Here is a 15,920-nt window from a genome sequence, read left to right on the forward strand (position 1 = left end):
AGGTGACACCACAAAAGCTTATAAACCAGAGACTGTGGGGAAGTAGAAAGTAGATATGGAGAAGAATTATGCACAGTTCCAACTACAGGAAAATACATTATACAAAGGCCAGGAATAAAAATTCCCATTTGTGGGACATTCTCCCATACACCTTCTTGGAAAATATGCTGTGTACTACCTCCTCTTTGAAATGTTCTAAATCTATCATTTGTTTTTATCTTTTTCATGACACAACAAGCCAATGTACCACTCCACTCCACAGAGATTATCAAGTTGCATTTTTCCACAGTTAAACACCTGAATTGCAGAATGTGATGTCAACACACCAGTAAAAATCTTGAAATACAATTTATTGAAACATGATTTATCTAATTCTCTCAACTTATAGCCAAGGACATAATCATATTAAGGGCTATTAAGATATACAATAATGTTTTTGTCAGTGATTTTTTTAGCTATACGTGCCTTTCTAAATTTTAAAAGTGGGCATGTACAAATTTATTTCTGAGATGATGATATCATATGCTTGAAATGACAGCAATTGATCTTTTAAATTATGTTCATATCTGAAGTATAAATGTTGCTATTTATTTCAATACTCGTGCTTATATTTTTTAAAGCTGAGTGTCTATCAAATCATAGCAGATGCCAATTACAAGTAGAGCAAAGAAATGGCTGGAAAAAATAGAATCAATTATTTCCTTTCTGAAATAGCTTTTTACGGTTTATAACTTGCATATTCAGGCAGTCCCTGGGTTACATAAAGGTTCGGTTCCTGAGAACTGTCCATAAGCCAATTTCCCCATGTCAGGAATATCCCTTTTCTATAGTAAGCCTTATCATATCGCTCCACATGCACTCCTGAATAAAGGACATTCAATGGTTTACATTCATTCAAGAAGTATGATCCAAATAACGGCAGCACTAAATACAGTTTTGCAATCCTGTTCTTCAATTCGGACCTGCTGAATATATCCCAAATCCTTTCTGGAGACATCGGTGGCCTTGCCTCCACACACAGCTACCCTAAGCTCCTGAACTTCCTCCCTAAAATACTGCTCCTTTCCAACTCACGAAGGCTGTCTTTAAAGCATACCTTTAATCATCCTTCTGGTTATCCACTCCAATATTCTTTGGCCCAACATCAATTTTTTTGTTGCACTGAAGATGTCAGATAATTCCTAGTTTTATTTTGTTTAGCATTTGTGGTCTGGTAATAATCTCAGCACAATAATTGAAGGTATTTAGGCTGAAAATGTTAATAAATCTACAGCAATCTTAACACCCACTAGTGCAGTTTTAACCTTTACATTCATCTTGAGAGTGTTAGTTAATAGAACATCGTTTTTGTTTTACGTCCAACGTCAGCATCTTGCATTTCCAAACCACATGTATGTGCAGTCCAAAGCATTTCCAACTGCCTGAACAAAGTCCCTTAACCACAGACCATGTTCTAAGTCACTATGGCATTCAGAGGTCACCCACTATTTCAGTTGATCTATTCATTATAGAAGCCAAGCATGTACTGCCTATTTACATCAAGAATTTAAACCCTTTGTGTTTTTCATTATCCCCTTGATTGTTATTGTGGCATCAGGTGGTTTTAAATAGAGGAAAATACAAAGGGAAGGTAACCTTCCTGGAGCTGGGTTGAGTAGGCTGAAGTCGATAAATGAACACAGAACATCCAAATAAAATTCAAGCTGATTTTTGTTTTAGAAATAGCAACGTTAAAGTTATAGCACTAACTGGATTCCAAGAATTCTGTCAAAGCTGGAGTTCATCCCAAAAATAACTTTTTCTCCCCCCTCGGTATTTCATTATTTGCTTTTACACAATTATATTTCCCTCATTTTGGATTCAGATTTTGATCTTTCTTCCCTTTACAGACAGGAAAAAGCAAAGGCTGAAAGCTTGCTGACCAGATGGAAATATGACTCGATATGATATCGATCTGTTCTCTCCTGCTGGAATCCTCTTTGGCCTTTGTTAGCAGGCTGCTGTGTCAGTCATGAATAGGAATTGAAAATCCTTTCTTATTAGCTTGGATCCCTCAGAGAAATATTTCAATGCTGTATGTAGTGAGGGCTGTATTCACTAAGGTAGTGGGATGCATCCAGGAAAAGAAGGTTTGCTAGCCCATGAATCTGCAACTCACCTAATTTTATTTCCCCAAATGGGCAGTTCAAATCAGCCCTTCTGTCAGCAGTGAATTTGTTAGACCTAATCTAATCGTTGCTGGTTATTTTGTACTCCTCCAGGAAAAGATCAAAAACATTCTCCTGGACTTAGAAATCTCTCACATGGATTCCACTATGCTGGTAGAGTAGAAATATTTATAGCAATTCTCTTTGCAAATTATCAAATGGGACTTGTTGGTTCAACTAATGAGGCCACTAAGACACACATGAACTCTACAACCCACACCTAATAGTAATAAAGTTATTCTAATATGATTGTGAATATAAGCGAACATTTCCCATTGTTTTAAAAACATTCACATTAAAGGCGTATAATCATTTCCTCCACATGTACAATAAGACGTAGCGTATCAGTTTAATTCAAGACATGAACACTACATGTGTATTTCCTAACAGAATTTTAATGCACGTTTTATCAGCACGTTTGATTTCAATAGCAACTTCAAATACACAAACTTGCAGGTTTTCCACTTTGATGAAGCAGGTGGTACACAAGATACTTGGTGAAACTGCTCTAACCTTACTGGCATTACCAGAACTTTAGCACAAAAAAGACGGAGGGAAAAAAAGAAATTAGGGGCTCAACAATGACTCAACAGCTGATCCATGATTTCTCTACCTTGTTCTGAAGAGAAAATCCGTTCTTTCGACGTGATAAATATGCTCAGTTATAGTGCAGTTTCCAGCAGTTCAGTTAGTAGCTACATAGTAAACAAAACTATCACAACTCATTTCTAACTCACATAGACCCCATCAGTACTTTTTATCTTGTAAGCATACATTTATGGTGAGTGTGGGAATTGCTCAAGTGTTTACTGTGCCCAATTTGAAAAAATGATTCCAACACAGTGATCAGTCAAAATATATTTGACTGGACTTTCCTAAAATAAGACAAGGCAACTGGTCATCATCTCTGGAGGAGGATCTTTTTTGTAGCTCAGGGATGGTGAACCATTACATGGTGGTTGGAAAATTCAGCACCTACGTAGCACCCTTCTTACCAGCTCCACCTCCGTAAAAGCTGCAGCAAACCATCCACAGACATATGCAAGAGTTTATAAAATTTTGATGAGACCAACTTGCACATGGCTTTCACTTAGCAAGACCCCATTCCCAACTGAATTGGTTCATGAATCCAAGAAACCAGCTGGGTAATTTACCAGAGTTTTATAGCACTGTTTGCCAACAATGTAGAAATGTGAATAAGGAGAAAGTACTGCAGAAATGTGAAGGACATTAGTAATTATGACTGGTGAAACTGCATTTGCATTTCCTCCTTCAAAAACAAATCCACAGTATCAGTGAGGAATGAGACACCAGGAAATCGACCAGATGTGGTTCATGATTCTCTAAACCTTTAGATGCAGACTGGCCGAAGTCTGAAAGCAACATCTTGACCAGATAAACCTTAAAAGACAAAGGAGAATAAAGATTTAACAAAACTGGATGCTTCCATTACAGTTAAGTAGAAAAAGTTTGAAAAGGTAGTTATTGTGGAAATACCTAGAAAAACATATTTACTGGTTTGGAATAAAAAATTCATGGCAGATTTTTGTTTTGAATTTCAATTCAATACAGGAGGTTCTGTGTATTTTCTTTTTGGGGGGCAGTGACCAGAAGGGATAACTAACACATCACAATATAAAAGGCATTTAAGTCCTTTTTTATAATCACAAATTAGATTTTATAATCACTGGTCACCTGAACACTGAAGTAACTCAAGTGCAATCCACTAGGTGGCATCACTAACACAGCAGAGCGAACATCAGAAATAGCACAGAATCTGCTCTATGTTCTTCTAGCAGGACATTTGGTTTATAAATAAGTTAACTATTTACATATTTAGACAATCACCGCTTATACAAACAGTTATCCATTTTGAAACCAAAAAGCAAAACTGGTAATCCTTCCGAGGCTGAATATCAAACTTTCTGATTTGAGAGACAGCGCTGTAACTCTGAACACATTTACCGGTAGCCATTTTAAGTATCAGTACGTAGAAACATAAAGTGCCCTTTGTAACAACAGACCCTACTGTAGGGATATCAATTCACACACAACTTGCAAAATAACTTTCAACAAAAAGTACATAATACTACAACTGAATTCATATGAACTTACATAACAAATTACACAATATGTACAGTCTTACGTTTGCTCAGGATTGCCATCCCATCATATATACTGTATATACATATATACTTTTCTGAATATATTATAACAATATATATTTAATATTTTTATAAACTAAAAAACCTACAAAAACACAATCACAACAAAGGAAAACAGTCCAACATAAATGTTAAATAATACACTGTTGTTCTGGGCAACGTTGTTACCCCTGGGGAAAATATGCCAGCGCTCTCTCTTTGGATGCAATGTCTCCAGGTCTTGGAGTGCACTATAAGCTGCTGCTGTAAAGTTTGCATCTCCAGTTGTCAGAAGGTCAAAAACACAGGAGTGAAAATAGACATCCTTTACTTGGATTTTTTCATGGCATTTAGCCGTTGCACTCTCTAATGTGTAGGCACCTCTTGGTTGGGCCTGCGGGTGCTGTGGATGGTTTTGACTATTGGCTGGAAGCGGGAGATGGCCACCTTCGTCGATGCGTTCATTCATTGGGCAGCCACGAGCACAAAGCTGCAGTCCCTGGCTGTCGTTTTCATTCAGCGCCAATTCCTCAGGCATCCTCAATGCAAACGTTAAATAACGTCCCACTTGCCGCACAATTACAGTCATTCCTATGTATTTTGCGTGCACCTCCACATGTTTACCATTGGCTTTCTCTACTATCCACAGAGTCTTTATCCAGCCATTTCCCACTGTTGTACCATCTATGAATGCTGCAGGCAAATCATCTGTCATTGCCTGGTAAACCTTCTGATCTGTACAGTCATGGTAGGTTTTGAATATGATGGTTATCTGAAAGAAATGAAACCATGCATACTCAGTGTATATTGACAGATAACACAAAGAATACCTCAGCAAATCACTTCTTAAGTGAGCATCACTGTAAGAAATAACATCATACGCCACAATACTAAGTAGAGTAATGCAAAGGTTTGTACTGTACTTCCTGTTTCTAAATGAGTAATATAGATATGGGAAGGCCCAAAACTGCAGGATTTGTACTGAGCTTAAAACCAGCAAAGTGTAAATGGCTAACCCCACCAGCCCCAGCGCTTGTCCTGAGTACAATAGCAGACACAGAAGAGGGCTCATTGGTGTTTGTGCTAATTGCTGTGAAAACCTACATGCTGTGTGAACATGAGATTGACTTCCTGTACCAATTCAGCCTCAATATGACGTATCTGACAAACTAGCATCAGTACAGCGAGAGGAGGAAGGTTTGTTAACTATTTCCCCCCCCCCCTCGGGCTGCTTGGTTTTCTCCCCACATATTAGGGGATAAGTGCAAATAGGCACTTGATGGTCAGTGTGGACTTGTTGGGCTGAAGGACCTGTTTTCATACAGTATGGCTTTATGAGATAGCAAAGGAATGATTACACATACATCCACACAGTTGGGAGAAGTCTGAACTGAATCAGTCATTCAGATGCAAGACAGGGTAAATCACCAATGTAATAATTAAATCTGCAGTTCTGTGATCAGAATTCTGCCTTAAGCCTACCCATTAAGTTACTGGGATCCCATGTGTTTTGTCAATTCATTGAAAATGGAGAACATTAAGAACGTCTTTGCAGGGTCAGGGTCAATCAGATACATTTGAAGTATTGCAAAGGAAATTTAAAATGCTGCTGAGTTCAATCAACAACTCATTTAAATGGATGAACTGTGCTCATGTCATAGGTTCTATAGAGGAACATTTACTGTCCTGTTGCATATTTCTTTTTAAACAATACTTTAATTACAGTATTGAAGCATAGCTGGTCATGTGCAGAATGACTTCTAATATACATAACTCATTAGTAGGAAATGATTAAATGCTTCCTAAAAATGTGACGACAGGCATAAATGGGATTAAATGCATTTTCATGATTATGCTATGCACTCATGAGCAAACTGATCAGCACAAACTCAATGAACATTTCCTCAGATCAAAAGGGCATATACAATGCAATATCAATAAAAACAAAGAATTTATGAGGTAGGTTTTGGAACTTTCGTATTGAGTGGAAAGAAACTTTCAAAATGATTAATTAGAGAAACAAAGGACTGCAGATTGCTGGAATCTAGATGAAAAACACAATGATGCTGGAGGAACTCAGCAGGCCAGGCAGCATCCGTGGAGAAAAGCAGGCGGTCAACGTTTCAGGTCAGGACCCCTCTTCAGGACTGAAGATAGGAAAAGGGGAAGCCCAATATATGGGAGGGAAAAGCAGAGCAGTGATAGGTGGACAAAAGAGGGGAGGCATTACAGTACTAATTATTTGGGAGTTCTTCAAAATGCATTCATGGACGCAACACACATAGAACTAACATGAGCAAAGTTAGATCTTGTTAGCATCGTAATGGATCTTTAGATTGGGTTATACCAACCCATCTGAAGATTCACAATTCGCATGCCACAGGAATACTTTTAATTCCACAAATGCAATATACCTTGCAATACAACTATGACAATCAGGGTCGTTATTCCAAATACTTAAACCATAGGAGTAGGGTCTTTCTTATAATTGGAAAATCCACAGCTACTTTTGATTATTTAACTGGTTCTGCGACTTCAATGAAGCTGACATTTACCTTATTGTCCTTCGGGATCAGGGCAGGGAAATGATACTGAGAATAAAACAGCATCTGGGGAACTATAATGCAATTCGCTGGTTACAGAATTAATAGATTCTATTAGAGTTAAAGCCAGGTTCCTTCAGATCCTCACTTCACCATTGTCTCTCTATAATCAGATAGGAAAAGCTGCACACACTGTGAGTCTGATTGGAGTGGAAGAATTCGGAGGTATTAGAGATAAGAATCAAAACAGTTTGAAAACTAATCACAACTAAAGGGGGGGGGAGAATATCTCTGCACAAATCCCCTTCTACCGTTTAGGCGTAAACTTTGCACTTTTAAAGCAGGGATTCCCCCCCCCCCCCCCCCCCCCCACCGCCCAACATGTATCTCTTTCCCTCCCCATTAGATCCCCAAAATAAAAGTGCGGAGAGACGGTCAGAGTGGAGGGCGGTGTACCTTGTTGGTGGCTGTGGCGCTGGATCCCTGCACAACAGGGACGTTGGTTACTTGCACCGACAAGTAGTCGTTGTCGATCAGGGGCCAGGCTCCTTCCACTTTGCAAGTCTGAAAGTGATCCCTGAAAGTCCTGAGGTGCGGATCGCCGAACAAGCCGCAGAAGACGTAGCGGCGGCGGGCAGCCCGCAGCTCGACGCCCGCTGCAGCGCGGTGGCCGCGCACCGCCGCCGCCCCCGCCCGGCTCTCATAGTCGCAGATGCCCATGTTGTGACTGACGGGCACCAGGTCCTGCGCCGCGATCGACGTGGGCCCTTCGCGGGAGCAGTTCCTCTGGCTCATCAGGTCGCTGATGCCCAGCATGGCCGAGTGGAAGGCCAGGTTGCCCCGGCAGGCTTTGGCCGTGCGCTCGGTGCACAGGGCATAAGCCCGCAGGGCGATGCAGAACTCGGAGGCGAAAGCATTAAGAGCGGCGTTCAGATGCGACGTGAGGGCCACGAAGTCGGTCGTGCACTTCTGGATCCTGCACTGGTAGTGCTGCTGCTGCTGGCAGTCTCCTGCAAGATAAAAGGCGATATAACAGCAGCAGCCGACTGTAAACAAACCATTGCACCGACAGCAAGCTGCCCTCAAACACTGGAAATCATAACTAGGGAAAGTAATTGCATTCCTTAATTTTCGTAAAACGTTGGACAGAACTATTTCAAACCTCACGATGGAAAACAAGCTCTTTGCATTTACTGAAAAGTGCACAATAACTTTAGAATGTCAAATTATTGCCATATAAAGGCTTGGAGTATGAGGTGGTTAAATTTAATGCGTTTGGCATTTGCAGCGTAACGTTCAACTCGCAGTTAAAACGTTACAAGTTATGCGAAAGAAAAATCTTGTGTAGTGAGACGTAGATGCAAACCTCTGCGAAAAAGTCAGATACTGATTTGTAATAAAGATTTTAAAAAATCTATTCGTAACATGTAATTAGACTCCAGGCTGTAAACTTACTTAACATTTTAAAATGTTTGGGAAGATGCAGAAGAGGAGGAAAAATCAAGGAGTGCCGAGAGGGGAAAAACAGCCGAGCCAGTCATTGCACGCTGCTGGTAACTTGAGCTCATTTGTGGACTTTCAGTAAACACAATCAAAGAAAAAGAGATCATGTAAGAAAGATCTGGTTAAATCCTGTTACCGACCTCCAAGAAAAAAATCCCACTTCCAACTGAGTTCTTCCCGACGTGAGCCGTTATTTTTTCTAACTTTAATTCGGAATGTTTACATAGTACCAAAGAAAATGCCTGCTCTTAAAACGGTGAGAGAGTAAACGGGATTGCATTCAGGAAAGTTTCCAAAAATCGAAGCTGGTGATAGCATTGGGCTGGGAACGAGAGGGAGATGCCCGTGCAAATTTGCTTTGCATCAAATAATAATTAAAAAAAATAAAATCTCTGACGAGCTACAGTCGCCGGGGTGGTGTGCGGACACCGAGATCTTGCACGGCACCGAGCGCTAACGTTGCAAATGGTGCTGAGGAGGGGGGGGGGGGGGTGGTGTTACCTGTGTTGGCAAACGTCGAGATGAAAAGCAGCAGGAAGGTGAAGACTGTGGTCGGGCGCTCAGCCCCGGGGTAGTAGAAGCCTGTTTCCCCCATGCCCATCCATTCAGGTCCCAGAGAGTTTCTCAAATACTCCACCGAGAAGGGGTAGAAGCTGCAGGAACCTCTCCTCGACCTGTAGATGCGATAGATGCATGAAGGAAAATAAAGAGCCGAGGATGCAAGATCTTTCTGGGATACAAGATCTTCCTAGGTTGCAAACAGTGGAATGCAGCACGGCACGGATGCCCGAGCGCTATCAAACCCGGTTATCCCATCAAACACACGCCAGCCTGCACTCCCACACCACTCCACCTAACCCCACCGCCCAGTGCGGAACTCCCACCCATCCCGCTGCCTATTGGCTAACCGCCATCCCACCCGACCAGTACTCTCCGGCTATTGGTGGACTGCCGCCGTCAATCATCGCCCTTCTCTCCCGGGCCAGCGATCCACAGTTTCCGCTGGCAGGCGAGGCTGCGCCGAAGAGCATGACTTCATCGCGGCGGTGAACTGAGTCAGAGCTGAAAGCAGCTTCTGGGAGGAGGGGAATGGAGCAAGGGAAAGAATGCAAAACAGGGTAGAAAGGCAACCGCCGGAGAAAATGAAATGCAGACAAGACGCAGAATAGGATGCAAATATAAAATAGCTTCATGCATGCCCGCTAATATTAAATATTGAGGGAGGCAAGAAAGTAGAGCAATTTAGATACAAAGGAAGGACGATAAACAGTTACACCAGAAAAAAACAATAATGTTAAATATCAGACACAACAGGCCAAAACAAAAGGAATGGCATGGTGAGCCAAAACGTACAATGCATTATTTGATACATAACAGCTTAGCCAACAATTTGTAACTTCTGCAAAATCCCCATTGGAATTGGGGCTGATCGGGGACAGCGAGCCAGGATCGGGAGAAAATCTGACCCCGAGGACAAGAGGCAGCTTTGCCACCAAGAAGCGTAAAAACCTGTTCATTTGGTTTCAGCAGGAGAGCGTTGAACCATTAGTTCTCTCTCTCTCTCTCTCTGTGACATTCAGTGGTGCACAGTTCATGTTACAGCTGGGAACCACACTGTCGACCAGCAGTGCGTGTGCAGACTGCACATGGTGGGGAGGCAAACCCCGACATCAAGCTTACGGTTCCGTCCAAATCAAAAATTTCTTCCCCAGACCGTGCAGGGAGTAAACTCGAGTGACAGCATTTCCTTGGGAGATCACAATCTCCTCTGTGCTTGCTTCCCTGCTCTCTTTGTGAGGCTATAATTTGGTGTAAATTAGTTGCTGAAGTAATTTGGCTGCAAAATGCTTCACGCTTGTGTAAACCACATTTGAGTAATGGATCAAGGGATTGACAGGCAGGGAGTGTGGCGGGCGAGCCGGAGTGGCCAGGCTTGCTTTGTGTGCCGGCAGCACCTCCAGAGGAAGCAGCGGGAGTAGTTTCCACCAGCAGCGGCTCTCTTCAATGATTAAAGCCACGGTTCGTCGGCACCCTAAAATCATTTATTCCCTTGGAAAATTTATCAAATATTATTTTATGAATATTGGCAGAGTATAACATCGATAAATAACCTGCTGGTCAGTGAAAGGTGATTTATTTCAATGGTGAGGGAGTGTACAGGCAACTGGGTCCAATCTCAGCTGCATGCTTATCTGTAGGCACGTAAATAAACTTAAAGCATTCTAAATCACTTCTGGTTTTGTCTGAAGAGCTACATAACCGGGGCTGAGTCCGTCCTAACGCCTTTGTTCGGGGTGCCTAAAAGTACACTGAGGTCAAATCTCCATCGATCTCTCAGAGAGGATCTGATTTCTACCCGGTCTCTCCCCTAACAAAACACACACCATTTCTTTTGTTGGGAGCAACTGAATATGCAACTACATTTACACGACTCTGAATTGGTACCTTGAATTTTATATTAAATTGTATAAATGGTTCTAAAATGTTCAACAGCTATTTTAGAACAATAGTTTTCCTGTAATTTCTAATACAGTATTCCTGGGTCCCTGGATTCCCACAACTTGAGAGAATTCCCAAGTTGTACCAAGTGGCCAGAATATCATTGTACTGAAGATTATACTCAAGACTATGGGAAGCACAACCAATTTACAAGATACAGTGGAGTTCCGGAGTTTTCCTGATCTGTTGATAATGTAATAGGATTCTGGTTTCAGCTATGCGTTTCAACAGATAATTCAGGCTGAAACAATAGCGCAGGGCTCTATTCCAGATGTAACATCCTTCAAATTAGATGATAAATCAAAACCTCATCTGCTTATGCCAATGGTTGAGATATGTTTGGCATAGCTGGAGAGAATGAGCTCCCCAGGTTTTCCTGACAAGCTTCTTCCCTGAACTAACACCGCCAAAAACAGATCTACTGTTCGTTCATCTTTTGGCTGTTTGTAGGATCTTAGGGTGTGCAAAATGGCTGCCAGATGTGACTACATAATGATCCCTGCACTTGAAAGTAATTTATTGTATGGTGCTTTGACAGATTTCTGAAATCCATGAAAAGACTTATTATTGCATTTTTTTTCTTATTACTATTGGGGGAGGGTGTCACATTTGTATTAACTGAGGAGGAGGGATGTCAATAATTAGAGATATATTTACTTACATCTTTTCACACAGGGTTAGGTTCAGCATAAAATATATGCAGAGTAATGTTCACAATGTTAAAACAGCACCTCTATGTGATCAACTGGAATTATTGATAATAGTAGCAAATTTTAGAGTCAGGGAACTGAATCCCCTAACAATTAGGTCAAAATTGCCTGAATCTAATTACTTGGGATTTTTACAGCCATGAATGTGAACTTTGATTGCATCATTCTGGTCAGAATATGGAAGCATCAAAAAGGTGATTGATAATCACAATGGTCTATGATTTTATTTAAGATTACATTTTTCTCCTCCTTCATCCCTTTCTTCCCAGCTGACACTATTCTGGTCTGGACATCGGAACTGCAGCCTGCTGAAAATGATTCCATTCTTTCATCAGCGCTCTCCGCCACAAGAAAATTGCACACATAAGGAAAAGAAGTAGAAGACCTTCAAATACTGTTTCTCTCTTTTACAATGATAAATTCACCACATCTGATGAAAGTCACAGTTCTAAGGAAGTCTAAGTGTCAGCACCAGAATTTAGCCTCTCTTTATTGAACACTGTTGTTTGCATCTGGAAAGAATCACTTGCAATTATTTAAGTAAGCTGTCATTTAGAGAGGGATTGTAACAAAGGTTCTTCCATCCGAATCACACCACTTGTTATTTTACTCTCAATAAACTTATCTTCTTTGAGGAGAGATCATTCTCCTTGTTATTTTATTCATAAAAAATTTTCCTTCTTTTAGTGAGAGAAATTCAAAGTGGCTTGAATATAAAACAATTGATCATTTCTGCCAAAGTTCTTGAAATAGTTGAAAGCTGGAATACATGAATTTCTCAAAGATAGAAGTTTATTTTTTTCTGTCATAACTTCACAACTTCCTTGCTGGATTACATGCATTGGGTCTTAATAATAAAAATAAAGACTTCAAGAGGAGTCATATTTTAAGTAGAATCTTTAGAGTCACAAGTTTATTGGACCCAAGGATTTTTATCTTGTATCATTGTGAAATATGGTGCAAGGGTGTTTCTATGATTTAAATAAAACAGATTCATATATAAGGTGTAATTGAATTTTATGTGAACATCGTTCACACTTCAGTGCTGAAATCCCAACCCATCACCTACACTCTCAGTCTGCCTGGCTGGATTGTTAAGTGAGAAAACTAAATAGAAGCTCAATGGAAGGAAAACACAGGAAAAACATCTCCCAACTCAACAATTTTCTGTTGATATGATAATACGTTGGTTATATTTTATTTTCTTCTGTTTTGAATCAAACTGCATATAAAACTGCCAACTGTTAATTTGCATCTGGGTGCAATGTTTTAGGTTCAATATAATGTACAGAAACAAAGAAGAACTACTGTTTAAAGAAAGGCACTAATCAAATTAGCAATTTATTCTAGAAATTTGATGTCTCCTGGGAGAGGGAATCATAACACTTTCTTATTGTTTTCCACTTGATAAACATTCTATCCATGTTCGTAATTACCACATTAAAGTGTTGAGATGGCTCAGGCCAACAATTTGTAATTCTCAAACCGTGTGTTCATTGTATATTTTATAAGCATCCCTCACTTATCCATTGTGCACTTCAGCCAATATCATTATACCTCTCCAATGTAAACTACATCAATATATCTAACCATCTTCCCAGTCCTTGGGACACTACCTCAACAATATTGATTTTTCTGTGCAAAGTTACATAATCTGACTTTATTTATTTTAACAGTCATTCCTTAATTCTGCTCACAAATGTTAGGAAAAACCTGAGGGTTTTGAGTTTTTCCTGGATTGCACTGATATTTATCCTTTTAACATCATTTTACCTTTTAAATAAACAGTAAAAAAAAACCTTTTAAATAACCTGTAAGGTTCTTACAGAAACAGGAAAGGCTGGCTATCTGAAACTGTTGAGTTCAGTATGGAGTCCCAATGGTTAATACATGTTTCCATTTAAGATACGTTGCCAATCCTCAAGCTAACCTTGACCTTGGTTGAAGCAATGTAGGGGACCAAGGAGAGAGGTCAGAGGGCAGTGACAGTCGACAGGACGCTCACAGTCATGCTTGTGGACTGAATACGTATTGACCTTTCTAATGTAAGGTCATACACCTGTAATATTACCATTGTTCCTCTCTGCAAATATTGCTTGATTTTCTGCACATACCTTACGTAAGGTTTCCAGCAACTGCTGTACTCTGCATCTCACAGTTCAAGCACGCTTTTGTTTATTTTCTGTCTAACTGCCCTCATTCATTTACTAACTGGGCAGCACCTAAAGCATTGTGTCGTCAGGACAACCTTATAGGGATGGAGAGAACAAAGGAAATGTCTGTGATAGGGTGGAGACTATCCCTCTGCAACTTACACAGTTGTTTTATCACTTTTCCAGTTATGATGAGGGGTCATTGATCTGAAGCATGAACTCTGTTGCTCTCTCATAATATTTCCAGCACCTTCTGTTGTTACTCCAGATTTATAGTGTTGGTGTTTTTGTTTTTCATTCACCTTTTAGAACTTTGGCTTTTATGGTGTCCCTGCTCCCCAATGTAAGGTCCCAGTTCTAGCACGAGTAATGATTGGCACACACACAAATGTGCAGGTAACTTAGCTTGAAGATTCAAGCGGAAGGAAGTCCATGGGAATTACAGACACGGTACTCATGGGTTAACCAGCTCTCTTCTCGAAGGTCTCATCACTTCTTGGTGTGTCCCTGGCCATCAGCCCAGAGCCCAACGCACTTGAACTGCCCTCTATTATAGGGAGATGCATTCTGGCTTCTTGGAGTTGCCGCTTGTTTCCTCAATGTGGCCATTGTTTCTTTAAGCAGCACTGGTTTTCTGTCTGCCCTTTTTGCCTTTTTAATCAGTGGCATGTACTGTTCTCTGTTCTGGCAACATACTTCACACCTCATGCTCTCTACAGCCTTCCACACAGCTGAGTAAGTTGTCCTTCTCTGTTTACTTTCCATTGTCCTGTCCAGTATGGCTCCCCTCACTTGGTTTCACTCTTGTCTGTCCATTTCTGACCTGGATGTCTCCAACCATGTCTTTTCTTGCCGTTCCTGCTGTTACTTAGGAGATTCTTGAGAACATATCCTTGCCCCTTCCTTCACCCCTTATATATCCTGCCCTTGGTGATAGCAACCAATGAAGTGGGGTCAGCTTCCACATATGTGTGGACGACATCCATCTCCACTTCTTCCCCACCCCTCTTGGTCCACACACTATCCCTGCTCAATTAGTATTCAGTACTGGATAAATTGTATTTCCTCCAATGAACCATTGTGACGACCAAAGCCATCATCTTTGTCCCTTATCACAAACTTGCAGACTGATGATTCCTTATTATCTTTGTCTATGTATCGCAGCCTCCTATTGGAGCCTGAGCCGAGCTCCCAATCCCAATTCACTCGATCAAACACTACCTACTTCTACCCTGTGGCATCACACACTTCCATTTCTCATCTGATGCTGAATGTCTTATTTTTTTGCCAAGAGCAGAGGTCACTGATCTTCTGATCAGCCTCTCATCTTTCAACTTTGTAAACTTTGGTCATCCAAAGCTCTGCTGTCCATTTGTCATTAAATCTTCCACCTATAACCTCAGTCCTTGTTATGTGGTATTGGTTTATTATTGTCACTTGTACCGAGGTACAGTGAAAAACTTGTCTTGCATACCGATCGTACAGGTCAATTCATTACACAGTGCAGTTACATCTAGTCCAGAGTGCATTGATGTAGTACAGGTAAAAACAATAACAGTACCATATGCTACCATAGATTAATGTATCATATCTCCAGATATCATGTACAAAACCTGTTCATCTGCAACTCAGCCCTGTTCCGATGAAAGATCATCGACTTGAAAGGTTATCTGTTTGACTGCCTGATCTGCCAAGTATTTCCATCAATTTTTGCTTTCATTTGAATTTAAAATTGTATTTATTAAATTATTAAATTTGTATCTAAATCGGTGAATCGCTCGGCACTCGTCCCCTCCTCCCACCATGATTCGATAAGCTCCTCCAGTCTGCAACACCAATTACAGGGCTATTTGTAACTCCATCCTCCTGACAATCTACCATATTCCCTATCAATGACGTATATGCCTTCAGTCACTAAGTCCCATCTCTAGAATTCACTCTCTAAACCCCTTAGGCTTAGTATCTATCTTTGTCTGAATCGTCTCTGTGCAAAGAGCCTCGATATGTTTTATTCACATTAAAGACTCTACATTAATGTAAGGTGCTGTACAAGTCATTATGACCCCCCACTATCCGCTCACACCACCCCAATTCCACATCCTCAATGCAATTAAATAGCTTGCACAACTCTTCTTGAATTATATGAACTTTAAATTAACAG

At 40.7% G+C, this 15,920-nt stretch overlaps 1 protein-coding gene across 1 annotated transcript in view; it reads right to left on the minus strand.

Moving 5' to 3' along the window:
* Positions 1-1,606: 1,606 nt before the first annotated feature.
* rgmb (repulsive guidance molecule BMP co-receptor b) overlaps positions 1,607-15,920 on the minus strand; it is a 251,201-nt gene continuing 236,887 nt past the window's right edge. The window contains exons 3-5 of the mRNA XM_052020536.1: positions 8,899-9,071; positions 7,351-7,904; positions 1,607-5,123 (exon numbers count right to left, since the gene is read on the minus strand). Coding sequence (XP_051876496.1) covers positions 4,458-5,123; positions 7,351-7,904; positions 8,899-9,071 — 1,393 coding nt within the window. The 3' untranslated portion in view covers positions 1,607-4,457. The remainder of the gene's footprint in view (positions 5,124-7,350; positions 7,905-8,898; positions 9,072-15,920) is intronic.

Source organism: Pristis pectinata, chromosome 7 (genome assembly GCF_009764475.1).
Source record: "Pristis pectinata isolate sPriPec2 chromosome 7, sPriPec2.1.pri, whole genome shotgun sequence".
Classification (NCBI taxonomy): Eukaryota; Metazoa; Chordata; class Chondrichthyes; order Rhinopristiformes; family Pristidae; genus Pristis; species Pristis pectinata.